The sequence below is a fragment of the Natrix helvetica genome (assembly GCF_964273705.1).
Source record: "Natrix helvetica genome assembly, chromosome: 1".
In the NCBI taxonomy this organism is placed as follows: Eukaryota; Metazoa; Chordata; class Lepidosauria; order Squamata; family Natricidae; genus Natrix; species Natrix helvetica.
The window spans coordinates 338,869,347-338,882,037 of NC_138548.1; the positions used below are offsets into that span (position 1 = coordinate 338,869,347).

A 12,691-nucleotide genomic window follows, 5' to 3' on the forward strand; every position below is an offset into this window, starting at 1 on the left:
AATAGGAAGATAGATATGGAGGAGGTTAAAAAGAAGGTTAAAAAGGAACTGTATAGCTGAGTAAATATAAATATAGATTTAAAACCCCTAAAAATATCCCATAAAATTAAATTTAAAACAATTCCCCTAAAATACCAGTTAAGAAATATGTCTGCCAGGAGGTAACAGTTATGATTATGCCAGGCCAGCCAATCGGAACAGGTGAGTCTTCAATTTTTGTCGGAAGGAGCGGAAGTCAGTGGTGGTTCTAATGTCGGGGGGGAGGTCATTCCAGAGGGTTGGGCCCATCACAGAGAAGGCCCTACTCCTTGGCGCCGCCCGTTGGCATTGCCTAGTGGACGGCACCAGGAGAAGTCCCTCCCTGTGAGAGCGAATTGGCCGCAGGGATGTGTGTGGGAGGATGCGATCCCGCAAGTAACTAGGTCCTGTGCCATGGAGCGCTTTAAAGATGGTGACCAAGACCTTGAAACGCACCCGAAAAACCACAGGCAGCCAGTGCAGCTCGCGCAGGAGAGGTGTTACGTGGGAGTACCTAGTACTCCCCATGACAGCCCGCGCGGCTGCGTTCTGGACTAGCTGCAGTCTTCGGGCGCGTCCCAAGGGGAGCCCCATGTAGAGAGCATTGCAGTAGTCCAGGCTGATGTCATTCAGAAATGGATTTTTTCCCCTTATAGTACAGAAACTTTGAGGTATGTGAAAGCAAATAAAATGATCGCATATATCCCATTCTTTTCCCTCTTTAGAAAATACAGCTGGGCAAGACAGAGCAAGGAATTCTGCTTGGCACAGAGGGAGCTTTAACTAATTCTAAAAGAGAATATGTCTAGGAATGCAATAGAAAACATTATCACAGTGTTCATGATCCACATGCTACATAACATACTTGCAAAGATAGAAGAGTCTCAGATAAACTGTAAGCCTTCTGGAAAGAAAAGGGACCAGCTAACCTCGAGTTACAACCATAATGGAGCTTATGACAGTCATAGGTTTTTATTTCCTTTAAGCCACCTTGAGCTGCCGTGAGCAAGTAGGCGGCAATATAAATTTTCCAAATAAATAAGTTGTAACCGTTGTAAAAGCTGACAGAGCCAATTTTACAATGTTTTTTGCAGGGGTGGTTAAGCGAATGCAGCAATCATTACATGCAAATGTGCAGACATTAAAAGAACATGGTGGCTGTAAGGACAGAGCCATTGTTTCACATTGGTACAGTTTGGCCGAAAACCAGAAATGCTAGTTTTTGGCAAAACTGTCATAAAACACAATCACATAATTGGAGGATGCTGCAAATAGCTGTAAATGCAGCCATGTTGCCAAGTGCCTGAGGTGAAAGCACATGACCACAGGGAGGAAGGGGGGCACTCATTGGAACTTCAGATCCAGGTCATAAGCACCTTTTTCCAGGTAGGTTGGTACCTTCAAACAGTTGCTAAGCAACCAGTTGTAAGTCATAGACTATCTGTCTCTTATTTAGCACTTGTTTTCCATTTCTCCAACTGCTTTCATAGTTTAGCAACAGAAATCTAATGAATCATTGCCAATCAACACAAGATGGCCTCTTTCTATTTGTCAGGTTGCAAGGGTTTTTTTGTCTTTACAGTAAACAAGTGATTATCTAGTACTCCAGTTTTTGTATAATGTTGATTTAGCAAATCAGTACTGTACAAATTATATTATCATGACTGTACAAATTATAAACTGACTGAATATCTTGTCTAGTCTCTCTGCCGATTAATATCTTCTTATAAAAATCAACTCTTCAAGATAAGTCAAGAAACAGACCTTGCAGGGGTACCAAGAATGCTATTTTATTGTTGTAAGATATAATAGACTCTTGAAAGCCTGTCCTAGTTTCTCTTCTATGTTATACTAAAGAAAATAAAAATGGATCTATTTTTATTTCTTTCTCATGTTTGCTTGGCTCTTTAGACTATGCAATTGTTCTCTAAGTGGCTTTACAACCACTATTCCATATTTTCCCTAAGGCCCTCACTAAACTCTGTATAATAGCATAGTAGTTGCTTAACTTTAGAGACAGTGCTCAATTTTCTTTAAAAGTTAGTTAGCACATAAAGCAAAAATCAATGTTGCAATTTTGGTAAGAGATAATGCCCCCCATACACAAAAAACAAACTAACCCAACTTAGCACGAGTCGCTCCTTTGGTTGATTCTTAATCTTCATTAAGAAATACTTCTTTCGTATCCTCCAGCCTGAAAAAACATATAATTCATCAAAATAAGTTAAAGTGAGTTGCAACCACTGTACATCATGCAATGTAATGCTCTTGTGAAATTCACGCTGGTGGGGGGGATGTATGCAAAAAAGAGAGAGAGAAATAGAGAGGGAGAGGGGAGGGTCAGAGGGAGAGAGAGAGGGAGAGCCAAAGAGAGAGGTATTTTACAATATAGGTAGTCCTCGACTTACGAACACAATTGAGTCTAAACTTTCTGTTGCTAAGTGAGACAGTTGTTAAGTTAACTTTGTCCCATTTTACGACCTTTCTTGCTACAGTTGTTAAGTGAATCGCTGCAGGTGTTAAGTTTGTAACATGGTTGTTAAGAGAATCTGGGTTCCCCATTGACTTTGTTTGTAGGAAGATTGCAAAAGGTGATCACGTGACATCGGGACACTGCAACCGCCATAAATATGAGTCAGTTGCCAAGCATCTGGATTTTGATAACGTGGCCATGGGCATGCTGCAATGATCGTAAGTGTGAAAAACAGTCATAAGTCACTTTTTCCAGTGCAGCTGTAACTATGAATGATCACTAAATGAACTGTGGTAAGTTGAGGACTACCTGTAAGTAGCATTCAAATAAAACATTTTTTTTACTGATTGTACAATTCAATAAGGCACATTCCAAGATAAAAAGGAGAACTGCTGTTTTAAAATATGGGGCAAAGCTTAACATTCAGTAACATAGTATGTGATAAGGATCCAGTCAACACTTGGCATTTCCAATTACTAGGATTTTAAGAACGGAAAGACCCTTTGACTTAAGGTCCAAGCAAGAAACAAAAAACACAGCAATTTGTAAATATTTGTTTTGTAGATCAGGGCTCTGCTTGGTGGGAATAGGGAGGAAAGATAATTAGGGGATTTAAATCCTTTGTCCCCTGCCGAAGCGTAGAGGTGAGTGGAGCCCACAAAGAAGGGATCTATAAGTTAAATAGAATGACAGCAGAATCTTGATTCTGACAATCAGGAACTTCATCAAAGTTTGCTTTCTATGTTTGCTTACAAAACAATCTACGTTACAACACAAAACACAATACAGAGATGGACAGAGCAACAACATATTCTGATGCCTGTGATATATAACGAATGTTATATGTCTAATAAAACTAATGTTCTTACCAATATCTTTTAACGGTTCTACCACTTCCCACTTTGGTTCCGACCGAAAAAACATTGAAACGTGCTGTAAGGCAATTTCTGCAGAGAGAGGGATTGCAAAGATGTTATATCAATATTGACAAATGTCTACAGTAGAGTTAATTCCAACTTTAAAATTGTATCCGTGTGTCAACATTCAACAGTAAGTTATCTTCAGGTTGGCTGATAAAGGTTGAACTAAAATTGGAAAGTATATCTACAAACAACATGATATGGGGAGGAATTTTCAAACAATATGAAGGCATCGTGACATATTTTTTCCAACTTCATCAATACAAAATACATGTATAATTTGTGTGGCCAAAAAACCCCTGGATTTTATACATAGGCATGTATGAGATCTTGAGAAAATATTTGTATATTTCTTATATTCTTATATTTCTTGCATTTCTGTAAGGCAACACATATTTTCTATCATGCTGGCTCAGTGAATTAATAGGTACATAAGGACTCCCCCTCAGCCATCCATGCTAAGAAATGAGAGAGAAGTAAGTAAATTGAAAGACATATTTACAGATATACAGAATCCAGGCACAGAAAATCCTGCATGAGATACAGCAAGATGTTCTACAACAGTTTCCAATTATTATTTTTTGAATACAAGGGCACGTTAAAATCAAATGCGAGGATAATGTCTCGTCTGCCTGGAATATATGCTATTCACTAAATTTCCTTTAGTATGATTTGCCAGCATGGAGTTCAGTAATGATAACATTCCATGGATAAACACTGAAGCCAAAATCACAAGGGAGTCCAGGAAATTCAAAAGCTACAGGCAGCATTCCACTCTCAGGTCAACCTACTGTGTTCAGGTGTTTCATCCTTGAACATGAAAGAAATGCTCAGTGGGGGAGAAATCCTTGAGCTGTGAAATGCTTTAATAAAACAGACCAACAAGGACATCACGTCTATAGTGCTGGCAATTCCATGAACTGACATATTTTCACTTCATTAGTTTCAGATATGCAGACAACAACTACTGCTTAAAATCGTGCATTCTTTTGCAGAAAAAGAGAGGAAATATGTGAAATCTGCGCTGGCTATTTGAAATATTTGATTTTTCAATGAAAATTTTTCAAAATGGTCTCCTTACCAGTGTAATTAATAGAATAGCTGTTTGGATCCAAAAATTTCTTTACTAGTTCACAATTGGATAGGATATGATTCGAAGTAATCACATTGAGATAGTTCTGAAGGCCCTTCTGTCTTTCAGCAATGAATTCACGGTCCATATTTCGAATCAATTTTTTGGGAGGAAGAGGTAGGCTAAGAGCAGAAATCTTAAAAAGAAGAACAGGCCTAGTGAAAACTACTAGTACAAAATATGTTCATTACATCTGCAATAAAAAATGTAATCAATATCCCCATCTTACAAAAGTGTTGACCGGGTTCATACACTACAAAAACCATATAATGGGTTGTTTACTGCAATACACTAACACAGTCTTTCTGATGGTTTCTAGCTTAAATGTAAGTTAGGTCTCTGTGACTCGTTCAATGAACCAAACTTGCAGGAAATCATGGCTTCAAACATCTTATCATGATTACCAAGGATGTTGGTTTCTATAAGAAGCTATATTGATAGTTCTTAACTTATGGTTTAGCACCCGTTCAAAGTTACAATGGCATTGAAAAAAAAGTGACTTATGGCCGTTTATCACACTTATGACCATTGCAGCATCCCCATGGTCACATGATCAACATTTGAATGATTGGCAACTGGTTTGTATTTATGATGGCTGCATACCTTTTGCAACATTCTGACAAGTAAAGTCAATGGAGAAGGCAATTAGTTTAACAATGGTGTTACTAGCCTAACAAGTGCAATGATTCGCTTAACAATTGTGGCAAGAAAAGTCATAAAATGAGGCAAAATTCACTTAACATCTTATCTCGCTTAGCAACAGAAATTTGGGTCTCAATTGTGGTTGTAAATCAAGGACTATCTGTAACTTTCAACAGGTCTAACCACCTTAGCAATAGTGAAGGCTGCTGCGAATTGTAGTTCAACAATATGAGAGGGTCAAAGGCTCAAACTTGCCCCACAAAGAATAAAGCCTTCCAATTAAAGATTTATATTAATTCATTAGCAATAAAATGGCAGTTTTAGTAACAAAGCAAGATTACATTCCTAAATATGCTCTGATGGTTCTATGTCACCAGAACAAACTACTGTGTTTCCCCTTTTGACTCCCAAAATAAGCCCCTGGCCTTATTTTCGTGGAGGTCTTATTATTTTTGAGGTGCAGGAGGCAGCAAGCGTGGTCACCTCATGGCTGCTGTTGTGTTGCAATATTTTTGGGGAGGGCGTATTTGGGGGGGAGGGCTATTTTAACACATGCACTCAAAAGCCCAATTGGGCTTATTATCCGGGGAGGTCTTATTTTCGGGAAAACAGCATACATCACGTAAAGCAAATGAAGCAGTATGGGAACTTTTGATCAAAGTCTTGTTTTTTTTAAAAAAATAAAGTGGAACGAAGATAGACTGTGCATGTCAGCATTCTCTATTTCTTTAACAGAAACTATACAAAAACTTTCAAAAGTATTTCCCTGTCAGAGTTTGACTCATTCTTTCATATTAAGAGGAAACATTTAAAGATCTTAGAACTCCTAGTTCTAGGAAAAATGATTTACATTGTGACGTACTTCTATTATTGCTAACATCTGCCTTTTTAGCTCATTTTTTTGAGTCAAAGTCATTATTAACATAATTTAGAGAACATCATGGCAGTTAAAGCTGTAGCTGTGATTACTGAATTTAACTAAACATTTGAAATAACTCTTTTAAAGCCCAAGGTTTGGCAAAGGGAATAATTTTGTAGAGAAGACATTTACAATCCAGATGTTACAGAATAGATTCAAAAGATGTGCTCTTTATCAATTTTGGAAATGTAGTTATATTAAAAATGAAAAGATGGAGCAATGATTTTACAGTCTAACTATAATAATACACTAAAGAATTGACTCTACATTAATTAGTTCCAGGCTAACAGAAATGAAAAGGACCTATATTTTATGGTCCTTCTTATTTCTTTAATAGTGTACTGTTTTGGTTTATTTATATTTTTGTTGTTACATTCCACCAAATTTTTAATAAATGTACATTTTAAAAACTACTTAATACTTAAGTCATTCATTGTGAATATATATGGGGAATCACGGCTAGCACATAATTAATATTTATGAGGGGATAGAAGTGTTTTGATATTGATGTAAAAAAAAGTATCCTCAAGATACAAAGGATTGGAGGGGGGATTTGGGTGTTTTGGGGTCATGGGTGACACTTAATTATTTTCAGAAACAGCAATTTCTTTTGAAAAAAGAAAAAAAGAAAAGAAAAAGGGGAAAAAGCAACCCAGATTATCAGTTCATACAGAAACAGGAAGGAAAGTTCAGAGCTTTTGTGAGTACAGCAAAACTGTTTCTTCCCTTTATCTGAGGAATGTTTTTTTTTTTACAAAAACTCTCACTGAACTCATTCATTCTCAGGAAAGGAAATCATACATTTGATTAATGCCTTTCAACAGTTTTGAAATAACAAGAAATTCTGCTGAAGCTAGCTGAGGAAATGCTTTATATTTCTGTTATATTTATCTAAGACTGAACAAAGCTGGAATGATTAACTTCCAGGATGCCGGTATTGGTCAGAAAAAGCAGGCATGTATTACAGAGACAGGATTCAGAGCCATCACTACATATCCCACAGGAGAATCTGTTAATGTATTAAGTCCCTGCTATCATGTCCGCTGTGTGTTATGCAATCTTTACCCAAAAAAGTGGTGTAGCAATAATTACCATGCCGGACATGCAATTGCAGTACTATTGTGAAAGAGCATAATTATCCTTGAACGTAGGAACAATCTAAAAAACAAACTGTACTCTGTGGGAGGAAGTTATTTTAAAAGAAATTGTTTACTGATGCCCACGCACAAAAAAATATTGATTTCTAAAATGGTACATCTAGTTTCTTTTTTTTTATTACAACCAAAGAGGCAGGATAAAAAAAAATCTCATTTGTTAAAATTTTCACCTTCCCATGGAAACAATGAATTTAAGTCACTCGGTCAGTTCCAGAAGTGACGTAAATTATATTACTCTTCTAGTCCTGTAGATTTATCTTGTTACTTGAAAGCCATTACTTTCAGAATAGCGTAAGCAACAATAAATGAGCTTTCTGCCACCGCTATGAAAGGACATGCATGGAGATGAAAACCTCCGTTATCTAATGGTCTCTCAAGATTCCCACCATAACAATATAAAATTGCTTATATGTAATCTTTCACTTTTATATTTGCGATATATTTCTTATACTGTCCATCAATAGAGTTCTTTGATGCTTCACAAATTAGACCTGAAAAATATATCTTCTTTGAAATTCAACATTTTTTCAGTCCAGCACATATTGAGAATGGACACAGAATAGTAATGTGCATTTCCACTAGTATATATAGCAGGGTCAGTGAATGAAACCCCATTAACACAACTATTGGTATCTGACAAGCACGAGTAGCAGCAAGGGAATTGTTGAAAATGACTATAATGTAGCTACCAACTTCCTTCTTCTGCCTGCAAACCACTAGACACTTTAATATACAGTCTCTCTCTGGTATTTTCCCACACACACTAAAAGAAACCAGTGTCCTGGAAAGTAAAAACACACAATTACTGCAGTGTTTAAAAAGCAAAAGGACACTATTTCACTGCACAATAAATAGCACCATTCAGAAAGGCCTTTCAAAATTGATAAAATGGTTCTCTACACTGCATGTCAGTACTTCATATTAAAAGATCAATATGACTTTTGCTTTTGTAGCAGTGAACGAGAGGAGCTTTTAAGTTAAATGATTGAGTGCTAACACTTGCAACTTTCCCACGTTCTGATTTTACCCTTCCACAATCACTTGTAGATTGTTCTAATATCTATTGCCTGGCTTAATCACTGAACTAACACTCAGCTAGCGGCTAGCTTTCACATTGTGTTTTCAATTTTCTCAAAACAGCTCTTTTCTCCCCAACTGTTAATCCTGATTATATATCTGTTTTGAGATAATTTCAAAACAGGTATTTAAAATGTATGCATGTTTACTTATTTAAAATACAGATTTCTATCAGAAAATTTAAGCACAAATTAATGTAAGAACATCTGACTGAAGACAAACAAAACTGATACAACTACCGTACACAAATCAAAAATTTTAAAACAGTTTTACATAAAAAGAAAACTAATTTACCTGCAAAGTGTTATTCAGCAAATCAAAATCACTGTATCTTCGTATAATCTGCAAAATAACATTATATTAGCTGGGTACAACTCATTCAAATACACTTTAAATCTCATCTAACGTGTAATTCAGACATAGGTTCGAAATTCTCCTATTGGCCCATGTTGGAAGATTCCATGACAATAAGGATAAATGTCAATGTCAGACACAAAATCTTTCAGGAGTTTCAAAAAGCCAAAACTGCTTTCTCCTCTACACAGAGCCTATAAAAGCAAAAATTATTTCAATGTAATTACACAAGGAATAATAGAGTGTGCACAGGGAAATTTAATGGACTTGTGCTTGACTAATGGCATGAATAATGAGTAATATTCCCACCTCCATTTATAAAATTGGGTCTCTTTTGCCTGGAACAAAAGGAAGGGCAGCTTGATAAAGGTATTTAAAATTAGGTATGGTTGAGATAACAGACTTTTTCCTCATTCTCTCAAACTACAGCTAAAAACTGAGGTCATTTAAACTAAAATTGTAGGAGTATTCAGGAGATAGAACTTCTTCATGCAATAAACCCATGATGGCGAACCTACGACATGTGTGCCAGAGATGGCATGCAGAGTCCTCTCTGCTGGCATATGCGCCGTCACCCCAGGTCAGATCTTCGTGGGGTTTCTTTCGTGAGCTTCTGTTTCCCTACAAATGACAAAACAGAAGCTCACAAAAGAAAAAAGATCTTACCTCTTGCCCCGCTGCCAGTGTTGGGACGCCCTGTCTCCCACTGGCCAGCTGGTCTTTGGGTCTCTGCTGCGCATGCATGCATGTCCGTGCATGCACGCATGTTCATGCGCTCATGCACACGCACACACCTTTCAGTTTGAATATGTGTGGGCATGCAGTTTGGACACTCGGTGTCTAAAAGGTTTGCCGTCACTGCAATAAACAGTTAAACTGAGGAATTCACTGTCAGTAGTTGTGTTATGGTAATTAATTTGGATAGTATTAAAAGATGACTGGATAGGGTCCTGGTAGATTAGCACTTAGACTTATATACCGCTTCACAGTGCTTCACAGCCCTCTCTAAGCCGTTTACAGAGTCAGCATATTGCCTCCAACAATCTGGGTCCTCATTTTAGTGACCACGGAAGGATGGAAGGCTGAGTCAACCTTGAGCCTGGTGAGACCCGAACTGCCAAACTGCTGGGAGCCGGTGATCAACAGAAGTAGCCTGCAGTTCTGCATTCTAACCGTGTGCCACTGCGGCTGTTTAGATTAGACTCATGATGGCGAACCTGTAGCACGCGTGCCACAGGTGACACACAGAGCCATTTGTTAGGGCACGCGAGGCATTGCCCTAGCAGCTTTAGCGCGCATGCACATGCTGGCCATCTGACTTCAGCCTTCTTTTGAGGCTGTTTTTCGCTCTCCAGATCGTGAAAAACTGGTTCTAAGGGGAAACCGGAAGTTCAGGAACGGACTTCCGGTTTGCTCGTAGGGCCGTTTTTCGCCCTCCGGAGCCTTTAGGAAAGCTCCTGAAGCCCCCGAGAGGCCTCAGGTGGGGGGCAGGCTGTTTTTGCCCTCCCCAGGCTCCTAGAAAGCCTCTGGAGCCTGGGGAGGGCGAAAAAAGTGTGCTGGGGTCACACGCATAGCATTATGGGTGTGGCACGTCCACGCACGACCCCCGTGCTCCCCCCCCCGTGCTTTTGGCACATGAGCCAAAAAAGGTTAGCTATCACTGGATTAAACTATCAGTGATTCCTGATATTAATACCAGTAGCTATTTACTATTTTAAGAACCATAAGTACCACGTGCCTAAAATCTTCTCTCCTGGGGAGGAATATCAAAAGGAAAATTTGGAGCATCTGGCAACATTGAGACTTGTGACTTTTCAAATACATCTGGCCCTTCCCAAAGAAGGCTAGACTAGCTGAGATAGTGATCTAATCCAGCAGGGCTTTTTATAGGTAATAAAAATATTTCTTTCTCCTATGGCATCTGTGCCTCTAGAACAACTAATATTTACAAGGATCCTAATTAGCAGCACCCTCTGTCCTTCTGAAATGAAATACAGGACCAGCTTCTTAAAACAACATTGAAAACTTTGGCATTCTCACATATCACAGACCTGCATTTCAAAGGATGAAGCTATCAGGTCTCTCCCCAAGAGTGATACAACTTTTCCTAACTCCACCTCCTCCTATCAGAATTAAAACCATTTCTTCTTTGTATCTGTGTCAGTCAAGTATACTTCATGTCTTTGATCAACATCATAAGTAAGAATTATGCAACCTTATAACTCTTGCTCAGGGCTGTTCTGGATGCAAGCGACCAATGATTCATTATAACCTGCCAGCTTTAGAAATAATTTAAAAACAAGAGTTATTGGATCTTCTCCAGGAGTTAGCATTTCATGGATGACTTTTTTCACCAGAAGAGAAAAGCAACGGGTTTTAAAGATACTTGAAAAAGAGCAAAAGGAGAGAAAAATGGTTAATGTTGCTTTTCTCCTATAGCAGCAGATGAAAATATCGCTGTTGAGAAGCACAGAGCTTCCTATTCACCCCATACTAGATTGGTGAGACTCAGACTCAGGTAGCACCAACCTACTTTCTTCAAGGCAGAGAATGCAAAGATCTGCCTTCTGTTCATATCCATTAGGTGAGGGGACTTTTATTTTAAGTAAAACTTTTGGAAGGGCCCTTATTCTGTCATTATCTGCTAGTCCATGTTCTATGCTTGGGACCAACTGTAGTCTGGACTTCATAATTTGAGAGAGGACAGGAATAATGAAATAATTGTCAGCTGGTCATGTCCTGGAGTTAGTTTCATTAGTCTTTAAAATAGAGTATCCTTATTACTCCGGCGTTTAGTCATATTGGCCACATGACCACAGAGATGTCTTCGGACAGGGGCTCTTTGGCTTTGAAACGGAGATCAGCACCGCCCCCTAGAGTCGGGAACGGCTAACAAACATGTGCGGGGGGAACCTTTACCTTTACCTATACTTATTACTAGCAAACCACAGAAAAAAGATCTTATGAAAGTATAAGTTTAACACTAACGAACAGAATTCAGTTTATTCCAATTGGCTCTTATTCCAATTTTAAGAAGATCACGGGGAAGAGAATCTATACTAGTAGTCCTCGATTTACAACAGGTGGTCACTTAATAACTATTGGAAGTTATGACAGGCTTTTAAAACAGCTACTTACAATCTGTCACATTTCAGGCACTTGGCAACCTCCTCACATTTACAACTGGTTGCAATGTCCTGAAATCATATGATTGCAATTTGTTTTCTGCTCTTTTGTGCCCATTAGATGTACTGGATTCATTTAACAACCATGTGGTTTACTTAACCATAGTGACTCTTTTTATGACCATTGTTAAAATGGTCATAAAATCAAATTTGGCCACATGATGTCTTGATTTTATGACCACAATGACTTAATGGCCAAATTCCAAGCTCCATTGTGGTAGTAAGTAAGGGCTACCTGTAATAGACTTTGGCTTTACTGATTTTAATTACTTTAAGTAAAGGTAAAAGATTCCCCTCGCACATATGTGCTACTCGTTCCCGACTCTAGGGGGTGTTGCTCATCTCTGTTTTAAGCCAAAGAGCCAGCACTGTCTAAAGACATTTCCGTGGTCATGTGGATGGCATGACTAAATGCTGAAGGTGCACCATGCGTTGTTACCTTCCCACAAATTGGTCCCTATTTTTCTACTTGCATTTTTTACCAGCTTTCAAACTGCTAGGATGGCAGAAGGTGGGACAAATAACAGGAGCTCACTCCATTATGCGACACTAGGGATTCGAACCACCGAACTGCCGACCTTTCTGATCGGCAAGCTGAGCGTCTTAGCCACTGAGCCACTGTGTCCCTCTTTAATTACTTTAGAGTTACCTAAAAACTAGTGATGATTTAACATGTATGAACTGAGTTATGGCTCAGTTGGTTCATGTCAAGAAGACTGAATATGAGAAAGAGGAAGCAGAAATAATGAGCTAAGCTCTGATCTCACCGACGATTTCTTTCATTCAAAAATTATTTATACCAAATGATTCTTAA

General features: G+C 38.4%; 1 protein-coding gene across 6 annotated transcripts in view; it reads right to left on the reverse strand.

The window, feature by feature from the left end:
* The window catches only part of PXK (PX domain containing serine/threonine kinase like), a 57,713-nt gene that overhangs the window by 32,304 nt on the left and 12,718 nt on the right, over positions 1–12,691 (reverse strand). For all 6 annotated transcript variants that reach the window (XM_081935130.1, XM_081935135.1, XM_081935132.1 and 3 more), the window contains exons 3-6: positions 8,633–8,680; positions 4,493–4,679; positions 3,361–3,438; positions 2,139–2,212 (exon numbers count right to left, since the gene is read on the reverse strand). In XM_081935130.1, coding sequence (XP_081791256.1) covers positions 2,139–2,212; positions 3,361–3,438; positions 4,493–4,679; positions 8,633–8,680 — 387 coding nt within the window. The remainder of the gene's footprint in view (positions 1–2,138; positions 2,213–3,360; positions 3,439–4,492; positions 4,680–8,632; positions 8,681–12,691) is intronic.